This window comes from Juglans regia, chromosome 15 (genome assembly GCF_001411555.2).
Source record: "Juglans regia cultivar Chandler chromosome 15, Walnut 2.0, whole genome shotgun sequence".
NCBI classification, from domain to species: Eukaryota; Viridiplantae; Streptophyta; class Magnoliopsida; order Fagales; family Juglandaceae; genus Juglans; species Juglans regia.
This window is the reverse complement of record NC_049915.1, coordinates 5403840-5419367: the sequence shown is the minus strand read 5'-3', so window position 1 is coordinate 5419367 and position 15528 is coordinate 5403840. Positions and strand designations below refer to the sequence as shown.

The 15528-nt window shown below is 34.6% G+C and overlaps 2 protein-coding genes across 3 annotated transcripts; both read right to left on the bottom strand.

Moving 5' to 3' along the window:
• Positions 1–426: 426 nt before the first annotated feature.
• Positions 427–3523, bottom strand: LOC108979551 (abscisic acid 8'-hydroxylase CYP707A1-like). The gene is made up of 9 exons (XM_018950245.2): positions 3233–3523; positions 2811–3132; positions 2325–2474; positions 1956–2207; positions 1692–1784; positions 1474–1552; positions 1139–1245; positions 928–1046; positions 427–670 (listed from the first exon to the last, which is right to left on the bottom strand). Exons 1-9 carry the CDS (start codon positions 3427–3429, stop codon positions 571–573), a joined length of 1419 nt encoding a protein of 472 aa, XP_018805790.1. The 5' UTR covers positions 3430–3523; the 3' UTR covers positions 427–570.
• Positions 3524–9702: 6179 nt separating this feature from the next.
• Positions 9703–14746, bottom strand: LOC108979561 (cold-regulated protein 27). Of its 2 annotated transcripts, none has more exons than XM_018950265.2 (5): positions 14533–14746; positions 13788–13952; positions 13349–13658; positions 10505–10617; positions 9703–10142 (listed from the first exon to the last, which is right to left on the bottom strand). In XM_018950265.2, exons 1-5 carry the CDS (start codon positions 14617–14619, stop codon positions 10137–10139), a joined length of 681 nt encoding a protein of 226 aa, XP_018805810.1. In that variant the 5' UTR covers positions 14620–14746; the 3' UTR covers positions 9703–10136. The 2 variants fall into 2 exon arrangements, with proteins under 2 accessions (XP_018805810.1, XP_018805809.1); XM_018950264.2 differs by having other exon boundaries at positions 9703–10207; positions 14533–14744.
• Positions 14747–15528: the final 782 nt, after the last annotated feature.

The following is a 15528-nucleotide window of genomic DNA, read 5'->3' as shown; positions in this document are numbered from 1 at the left end:
ACAAAAACTCCAACAATCCCATCTTTCATAGGGTCCACTGTCCACAAGAAGAGATATTCACTACAAAAAAAAAGAGCATTTATGATTGATTATTTGTGACGAAAATAGGTTCATTTTAATAAGAAATAGTCATTTTCGTAGAAAATAATAATTGACTACAAATAAACAGTTTTTTGTATTGATTATCCTCTATCTTTGATCGAGGATGTCTTCCATCTTCCAAATGGCCAATCCCGTAGCGACACGCAGTTATTTTGCAGCCTCTATCTCATGGCTCAAAGGCAGGCGTGGTTACCATTGATGGACAAGGAACGTTAGTGTAATTAGGTAAGAACTTTGTCAATCTCTTTAAAATTTGTCGGGCAAAGCGATATGCATATTTGTTTCAAAGTATGAGGAAAAAGAAAGATTCAAATAGAGCGCGAGACTGAGAGGTGAAGTTTCTTTAATGCATGATAATATGTCACAAAAATCAAAACCTAGGGAAAATAAAGTAAGGATCTTCATTAACATCCAACCCTCCCACGAGTTTTGGAGTGACGGTGGTGATAATTTGAACATATGCTGCTTTTAGGTGGTAGATTCTTTCCAAAATCTGGCTGGGAGTCCCTCCATGGGCACTGGGAATGGACTGTACTGAATGCCACTATTGGGTCCCACCACTTCCCACCTGCAAAACACGAAAAATTTAATTTACAAGCTTATTTTATTGACACAATACACTACTAATGTTAAAGCCTTTCGTATCAACTAGCTTAAAAAGTATGATATTCTAGTCACAGAGGTGATTTTTCAGGTTGTAAAGTTACTTTTATTATAAAGTAGATCCGACAGATCACGTAAAGCCATGTTAATTTGTATGATTATTTTTGTGTAATCATTTTATGGCTCTAGCACTCCTCTTTGATATTTTCCTTTGTAAGATACCTGAATTTGGTGACCAAATGGTGAATCATAATCAGTATCTCCAGCTTTGCAAGCTCATTTCCTGGGCAGGCATGAACTCCACTGCCAAAGGGCATAAATGTATTGGGTTTTGGGGCAACCTTGATAAACATGAAATAAAAAAAATGTCTTTGAGTGCAAAAACTGAAACTTAAGTAGCTTAATATAGCTTTATGCAGGGATGTAGTCATACCTCAAATCTTGAAGGATCAAATCTCTGAGGATCAGAGAAGAACTCTGGATTGTGGTGAATGTTCCTGAACAAAGGCATCACTTTCCATCCTTTTGGAATTAGGTAACCTGTTGCAGATTCTGGTGTCAGTCATTTCTTTAAATGTCATAGTATTCTAGAAAAACTGGTTCTTAATACAGAGTCTAGAGAGATTGTCTCCTGTTTTGTCTCTTTTTTTAAGGGTCTGTTTGGCCTCCCCATTTGAATACCAATTCCTTCTGCTAAAATGATCCTACTTCTAGATTTTGTTTTTGTTTTTTTTGAGTGTCATAAACAGTTTTAGGTGCTCCTCTTACCCTTGTATTCCACATCAGCCACTGCTTCTCTGAAGGTGAAAGATATAATGCTTGCCATTCTCAAGCTTTCCAGTACTACCTGAGTAAAACCATAGTTCCCCAGTACTGTTAGTCCCCATGCAACAAAACTCCCTGCCCTTTTTGGCTAAACAACATGTCCAAAAAAAAGTGAAACAAAATTGTCAATGCAAGTGATATATATTTTACAGTGTACATACCTTGTTACTTACTGGCATTAATGTTCTTATTTGGCTCCAACTCAGTCGACGATTACCTTCATCATTTGAAATGCGAATAGCCTTCTGTTCAGCCTGCAAAGACAGTCGTCCGTGTAGACGCACAGCAAACAAAAAAAAAAAAAGTATATTTGTAAGCCTGTTTATTGGCATACTAGACAAACAACTGTATAAAAAACAGTGGCATTTTGACTTTTTCCTTTTTATGATGGCAAAAGAAACAAGCGAGATGGTTGTTGATCATACCTTTACAGCCCCTAGAAGAAGTTTCGGGTTGTCATGAAGGTACTTGACAATCCATGTCATGACACTAGCTGTAGTGTCTTGAGCTGCAAACAGTACTCCAATGATGTTGTCTGCAATTTCGTTGTCTCTTAAAATCCCACCCTTTTCGTCTTTGGAGTTCAGTAGACAACCCAGAAGATCCTTGTCGAGAGATTTCTTCTCCTTCCTCTCACATATAATATCACTGAGAATCTTAGTGAGCCTCTTTCTTGCCTGCACAGAATCCCACAAAAAACCGATAGAAACAAGAGGCCAAAAGACAATCAATTGGCCGGAAAGAAGACTAGTTCAATACACATGATCTGAAGTTATTGCGGCCATTTTGCTTACCATGAGCGCCTTTTTGAAGGGAGTTCCTGCAATGTTAGTAGGAAAGGAGTTGTAGCCTTTATCTACTAAACAGTAATTCTTCTTCAGCTCCTCTCTATAATAAGCATCCAAATGGCCAAAAATTGCAAGTATGCCAACCTCAAAAGAAAACTGCAATGCTTCGAGGACCAACCAATTATTATGAACAGTAAATTACAGTATATGCTTAAAATTAAGAAAAATATTTTAAACCAATATTATAAATTGATGTGATTTGATGTGATTCGTAATATTATAAAATTAATTTTATTATAAAATAAATTTACCGATCAGATAAAATCAATGATTTGGAGATGAGTGCCCATACCTGGACAGGAATTAGACCCGTCGAACATGGAACACGTGTTTCATAATAGGGAATAAGAGATACGTGTCCCACATTCAACGTCTCCAATTCTAACAAAAAAGAAACCAAGCCAATGAACTCACAAAATCGAGCAGGCTTACCCTTTTCATTTCGTGGAAAGTATTAACAATATGGCCGCCTGCCCATGAATCCAACGCAGATGCTGCTATGGCATCGATACCCTCCACCAAGTTCCGAATTGCCTCAGGGGACAAGGATCCCTGGACAAGCTTTCTTAGACGAAGATGGTACTCCCCCTGGTGGAAAAACAGTGCTGCTTGGCCAATCAGACGCTCTTTGCTCTTGGGGTAGGTTGGTTTGAACAAGTGAGCAGCTGTCACAAGCACAAACCGAGCATCCTCGGGGCTAGCCAGCATGACACAAGGGCAGCCAAGAATATTGGTCTTGAAGATTTCTCCATACCTGAAACAGTTCCATCTCCAATACCAGGTAGTTCAGAAAAACAACGATCGAGCAGAAAGTTAGTGTCTAAACAATCACTACTCTAGAGCATGTAGCAAACCTTTTCTGTTTGGCTGCAAAGAAAACATTTGGGTCTTGAGAATACATTTGAAGAGTCTCTCCTATGTATGGCCATCCCATTGTACCTGTGGGAAGCTTTGCTCTTTTCTGGGGTTCTTTCTTCTCCCCTCGTAGGAAAATATATGAGAATATAATCGCAAGGAGAAAGATGAAAACGCAGAAAAAAACTCCACACATCTCTATCAGCGAATGATCAGTACTACTCCCTCTATATATATACGAGCAGAGATGAGTTAGCTCTCGTCTCCACCTTTCTGATCACAAAGTGCAGAATCCGAACTCTTTGTAATTTCTATGCCACGCAGCGAGGGAGAAATGAGGTTTATATAGAAGCCCAAGTTCCAGCTAAATATATATATATATATATATATATATTTAAGGAAATGCTAGGCTGACTATCATACTTGTCCAATGAGCTGAGTTTTTTAATTTTTATTTTCTTTTTCTTTAAGTATTTTTTAAATTAATCTACATCTTCTCCTCAGTTTTAACTTTTTAAAATAAACGATGGTTTTACGTATATATCAAAATATAAAAATTAATCAATTTAATTAAATATTATACGTAAGTCCATGCACTTATTAAAGGGGGAGTCTACCTACATTTCACAGTTATTTTCATGCAGAGAATTTGCCCATGAAAATTGGAAAAAAAAAAAACTAAATGAAGGAAAAATATTATTCACCCTCTCATGTGGAATTAATTTCATATATATACATTAATATTGCTGTTAACGTTTTAATTTAATTATAATAATCTGGTTTGATCTGATCCTCTAAGATTTCTGCCAGATTTTCTTCATTAATTAATAAGCTTTAACATGAAACGTGTCGAATGGATCGAGTGCTTTAGACACAGAAATGAACAATTAGAACACGTTGCCAATTTGTTAAAAAATATGAAAATGCAGGCTAGACATGATGATGATCATATATTCCAAGGAAATTAAATTACGTAGTACCGGGGACTACCACTTAATTGTATGATCTTATCCCAAATTGCTATATTATTGCTCGATTCAGATTCACGCCAAGTGGAGGCGTAATTGCATTAATGTTATCCCTAAAAGGCATATTATAATTAGATATATAAGGCAATCGAATTACTGTTTTTGGTTGTGTATTCTATATCTCTAGTCATACCGATTGATGTAACACATTTTAATAAATTTTATAATCTAATAATCACGATTTATGAAGTTACTTAAAATATATCAAATCAGATGTGATAACCACGTACGACTGATAAATTCAGATGATAATAATAGTACTATTGCTGATCATCACGAGGAAACTCGTAGAAATAGAGTAATGATATATACAGTTTTAGAATGTGTAAGTCACACGCACTCATTTTGAAAAAAAAAATAGTTTATTATATATTAAAAAAATGATTTTTCATGTGGTCCCAAATTTCTTTTTTTTTTTTTAAAAAAAAAAAAAAGAGCTCTCGAGGCTTGCATAATGTTTTAGGATTGCAAATATCATTTATCATAGTAGTGTGTGTGTGGCATGCACGACTAAGGAGATATTTGGAAACAATTTACATTTCATCTCATTTTCTTTCCAAACAATATCATTCAAACACAAATATTTTTAAACTAATCATTACAATTTTATCAAACTAATTATTACAACTTTCCCAAATTTTCAAATAAAAAATAATTCAAATATTTTTTCAAATCTCATAACAAAAATTATATTAAAAGATTATATTCTAACAATATTTTAATTTTATAATATTTTCTATTTAACTTTTTCTCTCTAATTTTTCAAAACTGAATAAATACTTAATTCAAACTATCTCATTACTATTCACAAACTATCTTATTACTGTTCACAAAATTCTCATCTCGTCTCATTTCCCAAACATCCCCTAATAATTCAACTCTAGATTTCCCAAACATGCCCTAATAATTCAACTCTAGCCATGCATGAGGGAAGTCTCCCCTCCCACTTCTTTCTTTGCAAGATAAGATTGTATTAAATCAAACAAACAAGATAAGAAGAACGGTAAATGGAATCCAACAATTACTTCATATATTATAGTTAACATATTGTCATTAGTCTTACTCATGTCTAATGACATTTACCCATTTTTTCACTACTAATGTCACAAATCGAGTCTCTATAAACTACAGTACCATACCAACCATTTATCGAAAGTTTTAGCTAAATAATCATGGGATTTATATCTAAAACTCACAAGTCATTTGTTACAACATTAAATAAATCGTCGTAATAGGGATCTTAATCTAATTACGACATGATTATTTTAATAAATACTTTATAACATGGAATTAGAGTGATAATTAGTTTCTTTTGTGCCAATTAGATTCAACATGCTTGACCTAATTACTTTGCATTGATCATCTTGTTCTCACTAGGCCTCAAAATAAACTAATGAACCCTAGCTACTTCGAATATGTTCTTGATTTTACTAGAAAATAAGAGATCAGAATTAATAGTTGTAGTACCTCTTGATCATGTATTGAGAAGATAGGAATTCCAACTTGTTTCTGTTGGCAAATCAAATCAGGAGGAAAATGGGTCTCCAAATAATTAAGTCATGTGGACATTTCTAGGAGTTAAGATACTAGCTACTCATGATATTGTAGTTGGGACAGGTTATAAAAGGAAAGGTCAACACCGACCAGCTCTTCAATTCATTACCAAGAAACAGCTAGGCGCGGTTTCTATTGACTTTGAAACTCTCACAATTTTCTCGAAGACATGAGACAAAAGGAAAAATCATCAATCTTAGTCGGATGGATCCGTATATAGCACGCATTATAATATAAGAAGTGCTACATATACAAAAAGATTATATAAAAATATACCCACAAACTGATCATAATATAATTTTATGGAATCTGTTAGATTTACTTTATAATAAAAGTAACTTTAAAATCTAACGTATGTACCATATCAAGTCATATCAGTTTATAGGTTTACTTTGATATAATTCTTTGTGTTTAAAGTATTTCCCTTTTAATATATTTTTAGGTCATCATCATGTAATAGTCACTTTTTTTTTTTTTTTTTGTGTCATGTCATTATAAGATTGGTCTCTACTAGTCTAGAATTATCAATATTGGATGACGGTCATAAAAGAGGATTGAGATTTTCTATAATTTTCAGACTCAAACACTTACTGCATTTTAAAAATAAACAGACATCGCAAGTGAAACTGATCACCACATGATGATCAAATACTTTCTGTAGATAATGTGAGTCTGAACATGATTGAATACAGTTGAGTCCACAATATGATATATTTATCAATTAATTTTCAAATTATAGAAAGTGTTTGAATTAAAAAATTGTACGATAATTAAATTAAATCAAAAGGTTTAGCAATTGTGTGGGATTGTTTATTAAACGGATTGTTAACATATGACCTCAAAGAATAACCTCTCCTTGGAAAAGGATTTTTTATAATTATTTATTTCAAATATGAAATATTTTATGTAACTACGAGATCAGATAGATACAACTTATAGATCCTATAACATTTAATGTTAATCTTGAGCAACATAGATCTTTAAATTAGATCCACTATAAGAAAAAAAGAACATTTGTGACGGGTTATTTACGACGATAATGATTATCTGTGACGAAAACAAACTCATTTTGGTAAGAAGTTATAATCATTTTTATAGGAAATAACTGACCACAAATAAGCAGTTTCTTGTGGTACTGAGAGAAAAAGATCCACATTCTTTGTCTATCGGTCTTAATCTTAATCATAGATTATTCAAGCAACCAAAATATTTAAGATTATGGTTTTTTTACTCGTGCGTGCATATATATTCAAAGAAAAATAAATGCTACTCCTACAAACAGAAAATAATTAAAATATTAAATAAAAGTACTTCATGCAAATTAACTTGTTGATTATATATAACTGATCTTTTTATTGTATAATAATAATTAATAAGACATGCTACATGAAATAATGAGGTTTAATTGTTTCTAATTAATGATCTTTAATTCTCTCTCATATTAATGTAATTTTCATTGCATGACGACTATTAACATTACTGATCTCCAACTTGTCAGGACTAAAAGAAGAAATTTAACAACTTGTTCACATTACACATGAAACAACCCATGTATCAAAATCTCACTCGATCGTGGCTCTAGCTACGTGCACGTAATACGTACTATCGATCATGCATGCATGTAACGTCATTTACGTACGTGACAATTAAACAGTCGACCCATAACTTTTATTTTTTAATAAGTTCATGGCATGACATGCGTACGTATCAATCAATAAATTAAACACGAATTGTTACCAAACTCACGATCATTTACAAAGATTTGAGCTTATCAAGTATTAAAATATATATATATATATATAGGTGGCTGGAATTTTGAAACTTGTCACGATCGATCCTTATGGTGAGGCTGTGAGCGTGGCATCAAAGGTAATCTGGGACTTGCAACGTGTCACAATCCTAGCTGTACGTTTATTTCGGGACTCTTCGGGTACGCAATTTATATCTTAATTTCTGCCGATCGATCGAGCGATATATGGATTTCGATTTCTGAAAGGAAATAGTCATATGGGTTAGGCATCATCTTCTCTTGTTTGAAACTTGGAACACCAACTATAAAAGAAGTCATGTAGACGATTCTAGTTATCCATGATTAGGCATATCACCTTTGCAAATCCTATGAAAACATCCTAAACAGTGTTAATGATGGTAGAGGCAAACGGCCCAAAGGAATATGTTACATGATTATAAGTTGCATAGAGAAGAATTAAGTTATTATAAAGAAATTTTACAAAAGTAAATCTACAAGTTGATATGATTTCATATGATATGTTAGATTTATTTTATAATAAAAGTGACTTTAAAATCTAACGTATCATATCAGCATGTGAGTATACTTTTGTAAGATATTCTTTTTATGGCTAAAACATTTCTTTTCAAATAATATCAGACTGCTTATTAGTGAATAGGGTGCATGAATTTGTCGAACATAATATTCATAAGTGGTGTAAGGGTGTAACCAATGTTTTGAATACCGTGTCATACTAACCGGTATTTACCGTGCCGAAATAGTAACCGGCACAGGGGAGACAACTGTTTTGTACCGGGTCAAATATTGACCATTTCGGTACGTTTCGGTCAATATTGGCCGATTTTTGGTGTACTAGCCAATTTTCAGTGTACCGGTCAAAATTTTGTATTTACAGTATATTTTCGTAATTTTCACTCCAATTCTCATATTTGAAGACTATTTTCTTTACTTTTTTTAATCCCCTTGTCTTGAGAACTGAAAATCAAATCTCTACTCCCCTTTTCGTGATGAAGATGAGTGACTATTTTTTTAAATAATTGGATTGAAAACTTAGAAGTATTATTGAGTTTTATAAATATGTGTTTTAACTTTTTAAGACTCTTTTTAAAACTTGCATTAATGTTATTTTGAAATATAATTTATATATATATATATATAATTTATTTATTTATTTATATCCAGTGCCTTAATCGAAACAGTCACCGAAAGAGTATTCAAAACTTTGGGTGTAACCAAAACAAGTGTCCAACAACGTTTTTGGTACAATGCTAAGGCATGTAATGATCTCTGCTATTTTTAAAATGCAAACTCGAAAAATAAGATATGGTCAATTGTAGAAATTTGGGAAAAAAATTAAAAAAAAAAAAATCTCCTCTAGTTACCAAACCATTTGCAGTCACCTAAAAAATTTACAAAATGAAAAAGTGACCCACAATAAATAATTTTTTTTATTTTATTTTTTTAATTGTAGTGAAGGGTATCTCAGTCAACTTCTTTTTACATATTGGGGGCATATTGCGATTAATGGGTAGTTTGGAAGGAGGTAATTGTTGAAATTGATTGATAGTTTAGGGAGGTAATTTCAAACTGAGGGCTAGTTTGAGAGGGCAATGTGTATTTACTCTTAGAATTTTTATTACAAACCCCATTTTATATGTGGTTCTATATCTAGTAATTAATCATGTGCTTACCCAAGTGAATAAACGATGAAGCGCTGTGGATATTTGATGTTGTTCTAACCAGGAAAGATGAGATAGATATTCCTACTATTTAAAGGGAGAAAACATTAGACAAAGAGAAATGCTCAATCCACAATAAATTCTCACAAAAATAAATTGAGAAACTGACATGGTTTGATATAGTACGTCAGATAGTAATGTAACGTAAATCTGTCGTACCAAATCAATCTATGTCAGTGTATGACTCCAATACGTAGCTATGAAGAGTGGGGGAAAGGAGGATTGAAGCAATTAGTTCAACTGTTATATAATCAGTTTCATAACCCCACCTTTATTTTCTCTACCCGATTTTACAGCTGATTTGCACACGTATTCAACTTGTATGATGCATGAGTTAACTGAGAGCCTATTTCAAATTCTTTAGAGCCTAAATCAAACACAGATACAACTACAAGGAATTTTAGGCATCAATCATGGCTTTAACAGAAATCTATTGCAGTACATCAGCAAGAAACATGAACAATGTCTCTTTAGATACAATAAGTAATGTCTACATGTCGTTTAACATGTCTCCAATTCCCAACACAGCCAGTAGTGATGATGAGGGAGAATATATATATATATATATATGTATGTATGTATATGTGTACACATATACAAGATTGGTAGACTGCAGTGACAGCACACGCTAACACTCTATTTATACTTCCTGCCTGTAGTAGCACTGAAGCCACCGGCGATAAAACTTCTGTTAGAACTCTTCCATCTCAGACACAGCATTTAAAACTTCTGTTAGAACTCCTCATTATTGATATGCATAGTTCGGTCAATAACCTCGTGGTTAGACGATAGTCGCACGAGTCAGTCGTGTTCTGTGTCATCCAGTCACGACTTACACCTAGCCGCAGAAATACAATTCTTTGTAACATCTTCTGTTGTGGAAGAGTTATTATGCGGAACAACCTTGAAAGAGTATGAAAAGATGGACAGCATTATGGCCTCTATGCCCACATAATGCATTGATCTTGAGCATGATGCAAGGATTCTAACAATATAATTCAAGGAAAAATCTGGTTGTAAGCGGATTTGCGCACCAATACGCGCACCAATGCTGAGGTGAAAATGTAGACTTTAATGAGACGGTCTTTTTTTTTTCTAATTAACACTTGATAAAATAGTCCAGGTCAACATTGGTGAACAGATTGGTCCACGAATCCGCTTGTATGTAAAAGAGCTCCTAATTCAATTTACGAATATTACCTGATCATTGCTAGAAGCATCAGTTGAACAAGATTTCATCCTTTTTCCATCGCATATACTGTTTTCCTTTTCTCCTTCAACTTCTTCATCAACAAAATTCTGATCTGACACCTCTGCAAAAACCCAAATGGTATGAATCATTTGACATATAGAACGATGTTTTAAGATAACATTCTTTTAAACTCTTTTCTATGTTTCTATCCTATCCAGATCCATTTTCCCACCATCATAATTATGCACCAAGACAAAGAGATACACACATCGATATTTGAAGCTTTATTCAGTAGAAAACTGCATGTTGTTCTGTTTAGCCAAGTGATATTAATCATGCAAGCTGTTAGAAACAGACCATGATTTTACCAGACCACTGTCTATCTATTTAGTTTAGGACAGTATACTATCCAAAGCTGTTAGAGATTGTTTTGATTGCCACATAATTCTTGTATAGTTCTCTGCTTACTTCACATATTCTTTTCTTTATCACGGTATCAACGCCACCTTTGTGCGGTCTCACAAAAATTTCTTTTATGTGGTACCTACTAAAATTTCTTCTAGTGCCTTTTACTGTTTCTGGAACCTCCACTGTCTACACACATGCCATGCCTTCAATGCCTTTCAGTCCATCACTATGACACGCTCTTTCTAAGATTATCCAACATTAAACTTCCTTTAAGCTGTCGTATAGACAAAAAATGCAACCTGGGAAGATGCTTTGGGTTGCCAGAGGTTTTTCCAAGGAAAAGAAGGGCAATCCAACTGTTGAAGAATGGGATAAAAAAGATTTAAATTCAAACATCTGCCTTTTGGAAGGGATACACCTGATTCTGTCCTCACCTCCACTTTCAAACCTAAGAGAGTATAAGAGATTGTCTACTTCCCAATTATGTGCTAATCTGATAAAGGTGATATTCTACTGACAGTCATCGTTGGAGAATGTGGATGATAGGCCACGAAAACCTCCTCACAGCGAGAAATTTGAAACAGTTCTGGGAAGTTGGTGCACCTTCAAAGGTTTATCTCCACACCACACATCATGCCAAAAACAGGTCTTACATTCATCTCTCACCACCAATATGATGTCTAGAAAAGTTCACCCAACCCTTCTCAATATTCTTCTCATCTCCCACCCCAAAGGTTCAGCTGACTGCATTAGAACTCCTCCTGTCCAACATACTACCATACTTAAACTTCCACAAACAATATCTACAGCCTCCCTCTCTGTGGCATAACGCCAAAGTCATTTGCTAACAAAGTTTTATTTAGGCTCCATTTGGATACAGAAATACTCTAAACACATCTCATCTCATCATTATAATTTTTTCAAATTCTCATACAAAATATAATAAACAATTAAACTTTTTCAAATCTCAAATAAATAATATTATTAAAATATAATATTCTAACAATATTTTATTCAACTCATTTAAAATCATATCATCTCATCTCATTGTCCAAACGAGCTCTGAATAAAATCAGGTGTTGTACCCCCACTCCATGTAAAGAAATGGGAGCACAAATATTTGACAACCTAACTAGGTTGAATCTGATATTTGCCGATCAGTTGAATTCCTTCCCTTAGAACTGTACTTGAGAGTTTCCTCAAGCATCTTTGGACAACCATTGCCGTCTTCCCAACCCACATGAAATCCTTCTGGAACTTCCCAATAAGATTGGCCGCACCAACTGGGATGGGGAAAAGAGATAGATAGAGTCAACCTCATTTAAAAAAATAAAGCTGCTTTCCATCAGCCACTTGTGGTCCATCTTCTCGATGATATCATCGCATATGGATTTCTCCTTGAACAATGTACACAATGAGAGACCCATGTGCGTGTGGGAAACAGTGACATCCTCCAGCCAAGATACTAGCCAAGTCCCCAACACCCGCGATGGGAGACCCATGTACGTAATGGGAAACAATGACGTCCCCCAACCCAGGATACTAGCCAAGTCTCCTATGTCTTGCACAGCACCAACCGAGACCAATATTGCTGATCTGGCCAAATTTATTTTCTACCTTGAAATAGCTTCAAAGCATAATAAAAAGGCAATTTAGATGCTGGAGATGATCAGGATAAGGATCAAATTTTCATCCCCAATGGTCTCTTCGTTGTGGGCTGGTTTGTAGGTTATGGCCTAAGTTTGCCAATTAGCCTTGCAAAATTAAACTTCCATCCACAATCGTCTCTGGGTTGTGGGCTGGTTTGCAGGTTATGGTCTAAGTTTGCAGATTAACCTTGCAAAAGATCAATTTTTTGTCCACAACCTAGAGACCAACACAAGATTGAGCCAATAAAATCTTCAGCAATTGCTTGAGTATTATCCAGCATCTCTCGCCTCTCCCATCTTACAGTTCTCTTACTAAATTTCTCTCTGAATTAGAGACTCGCTGGTCCACAATGAACCTGCATTATATTGAAATGGTCATGACTGCCTTCTCCCCTTCCATAGCCCACAGCTTCATTATCAGGCCACCCCAATAATCCCCTTGCACCTACTATTATCAACCAGTATATTAGATCAACTATACTCCAAATTAATAGATCAATTATAATAACTGAGCTTCTTTACGTAAGATTCCTGCTATCACTCAATCTGTTCCTCCTACTATTGAGAGCTAAAATACTACGGAGAGGACACCTGAAATTTTCGTAAACGATATTGAGGCACTCATCTAACTGGTTGTTTTTAGGTCTAATCCCACAACTGCGTTATTGGACTATCAATGTACTACATATAGGAGTTAGTAATGTGAAAGAATACAATTCATCTTTGAATAATTTCCTTTGATTTATTCCTTTGTTCTTTTCTTTGTCACTACCAACCAAAATAAGCTGAAATTACCTGTGCCGCTACCAATCAAATCACGATGGCACAGATGAAAGTGACAAGCATGAATGTGCTTCGAGTTACAAGTAGCTGATCCACAAAACATAGCATGATTCCCAACTAAGCCCAACGCTTCACTCGTGGATGCAGCAATGTTTTGTACATCATCTGCAGGTGCTACAACTTGGGGTTTGCATCCAGTTCTAAAGTGCCGTATCCAAGGATTTGTCAAAAGAACACGAGACCCTTTTGCTTTCTTGAGCTGAAGATCATCAGCTCTTGCAAAATTAATCTTCTGCCAGCAACCTCCTCGAAGAACCTTAAACTGGGAAACAAAGATTGAAAGAATCAGTTAAGAAAAAATAAATAAATAAATAGCACATACTTATTAAATCTATAGATATACACAACGTAAAAGAATTCAAATGTAAGAGATCAAGAGATCAGTTGGAACCTGGCCAGAAGTGGTACGGGTGTTAAGATGCTTTTTCCTGGAATATGTTGGATCTGACATGCGGCAAAAACCAAGCAAATCCGTGGAATCATATAACTGGTTCACAAATGATGCTTCCATGGACTTGAGGTATAAACTGTGCTTCTCATCTGTCCATTCAGTACACTGGTATATAATAGATTAACATTACTGGCAGAAATCCTTGAAAAAAAAAATGCTCCTACTGTTTCTTTTGTCAATTGAGGATGGAAGAGAGAAAAAAAAAAAGGAACACCTTCAAGAAATTTCGTGCCAAACATGTTAAAAAATATATATATGGTCTAAAAGAATGGCAAGAAAACAATAAACAACTAAAACAATTTAATGGCCAAGGAAACAATAAGTATAGTATGGAATCTTCAAACCCAACAACTACCTATAGATACGTGTGTATATTGTAATATATTTTCTTCTCTTGTCTATCTGAACAGATCAGTTTCATACCCAGAAACAAGGAAATAAAATAAGGTTGAAGATTTATTTATTTTCTCAAACCGAAAGTTTTTAAACGTACAAGACCCAGTTTAATCTTCCCATGAACCCCAAATCAATGAATCATCGGTAAAACCCATCACGCGCCTAAAGAAGAGACAACATGGAATAAAAGCAAACAAATCCCGAGAAGGAAAAAGAAAAGCTTTACGCCTAATCCGGATTGAAAAGAATCTCTAATGATAAAGGCCAAAAAAAAAAAAGAGAAAAATACCAAGCTGGAAGGCTCCTTGGTCTCGCAGGACCCATCGTTAGATACTGTAGAAGAAGTCGGTGCAGCTCTTGGTCCGAAATCCCCCATCTTTACGATGAAAAAGCTCCAAAATAATTGAGCGAGAAGAAGAAGAAGAAGAAGAAGAAAGACAAATAAAGGGCAATTAAGGAATCAATATGGAGGAGGAGGAGGAGGACGAGGCGGCGGGTGTGTTGTATCGATGCGAAAAGACAAAAATAACGTTACAGTTGTCGCTCGCTTTTTCACGTTTCATGGGCCATCGGGTTGCCACGTCAGTGCTGATTAGCTCGACAGCGCCGGTTGCGAGATATTTTAGTTCTTAACTTTTTTTATTATTATTTGATTTTTTTAATATTTGAACAAACCAGATATTTTTGTATCGAAATCTCTCTTTTTCGTAAGTGCCACGTGGGTGGGCCCACGACATATTCCTTGCTGCTTTATCCCGCAAGACTATTTGCTGATGCCGTTGAGGTTGTTAACGAGATTGGATTGGCCTGCCTTCCTTTGATTAAATTGACACGTGTATATGATTTATTCTAGTATCAATTATTAGTACAGCAAATGAAGAGACAGTTCGAAACGTTTAATATGTAGTAGAATAGGAATAAAGGGTTAGTGTAAAACTTGAGATTTAGGTTACGTTTGGTAGGAAGGTGATGTCATATATTTTATAAATAGTAAAAAAAATATAATGATAAAATATTAAATATTAATAAATAATACTAAAATATTCTCATAATACTCTATTATCCAAACTAGTCCTAATCTATTTTTTTAACAGTTCCTTTACTTACAAGTAGTTTTGGATACCAATTGTGTACCAATGCGCTCTTATTATATTAAAAAAAATAAAAACAAAACACGAAATTAGAAGAGAAGAAGACATTAATGGCAATATTTAAGAATTAATGGCAACTTGAGTCCTTGACTCCATCCAGGCGAGCTGAGTCTTCTATTGGAAAAAAAAAATGA

What these genes read in the sequence shown, in the direction of transcription:
- LOC108979551 (XM_018950245.2), bottom strand. Translation starts at nt 3,429, where the DNA reads ATGTGTGGAGTTTTTTTCTGCGTTTTCATCTTTCTCCTTGCGATTATA. An exon ending in TTTGCAGCCAAACAGAAAAG is followed by an intron (nt 3,133 to 3,232) that starts GTTTGCTACATG and finishes GAACTGTTTCAG; the next exon opens with GTATGGAGAAATCTTCAAGA. An exon ending in CATTTGGTCACCAAATTCAG is followed by an intron (nt 671 to 927) that starts GTATCTTACAAA and finishes CGTGTTTTGCAG; the next exon opens with GTGGGAAGTGGTGGGACCCA.
- LOC108979561 (XM_018950264.2), bottom strand. Translation starts at nt 14,619, where the DNA reads ATGGGGGATTTCGGACCAAGAGCTGCACCGACTTCTTCTACAGTATCT. An exon ending in CCAAGGAGCCTTCCAGCTTG is followed by an intron (nt 13,953 to 14,532) that starts GTATTTTTCTCT and finishes ATTATATACCAG; the next exon opens with TGTACTGAATGGACAGATGA. An exon ending in ATGCTTCTAGCAATGATCAG is followed by an intron (nt 10,208 to 10,504) that starts GTAATATTCGTA and finishes TACTCTTTCAAG; the next exon opens with GTTGTTCCGCATAATAACTC.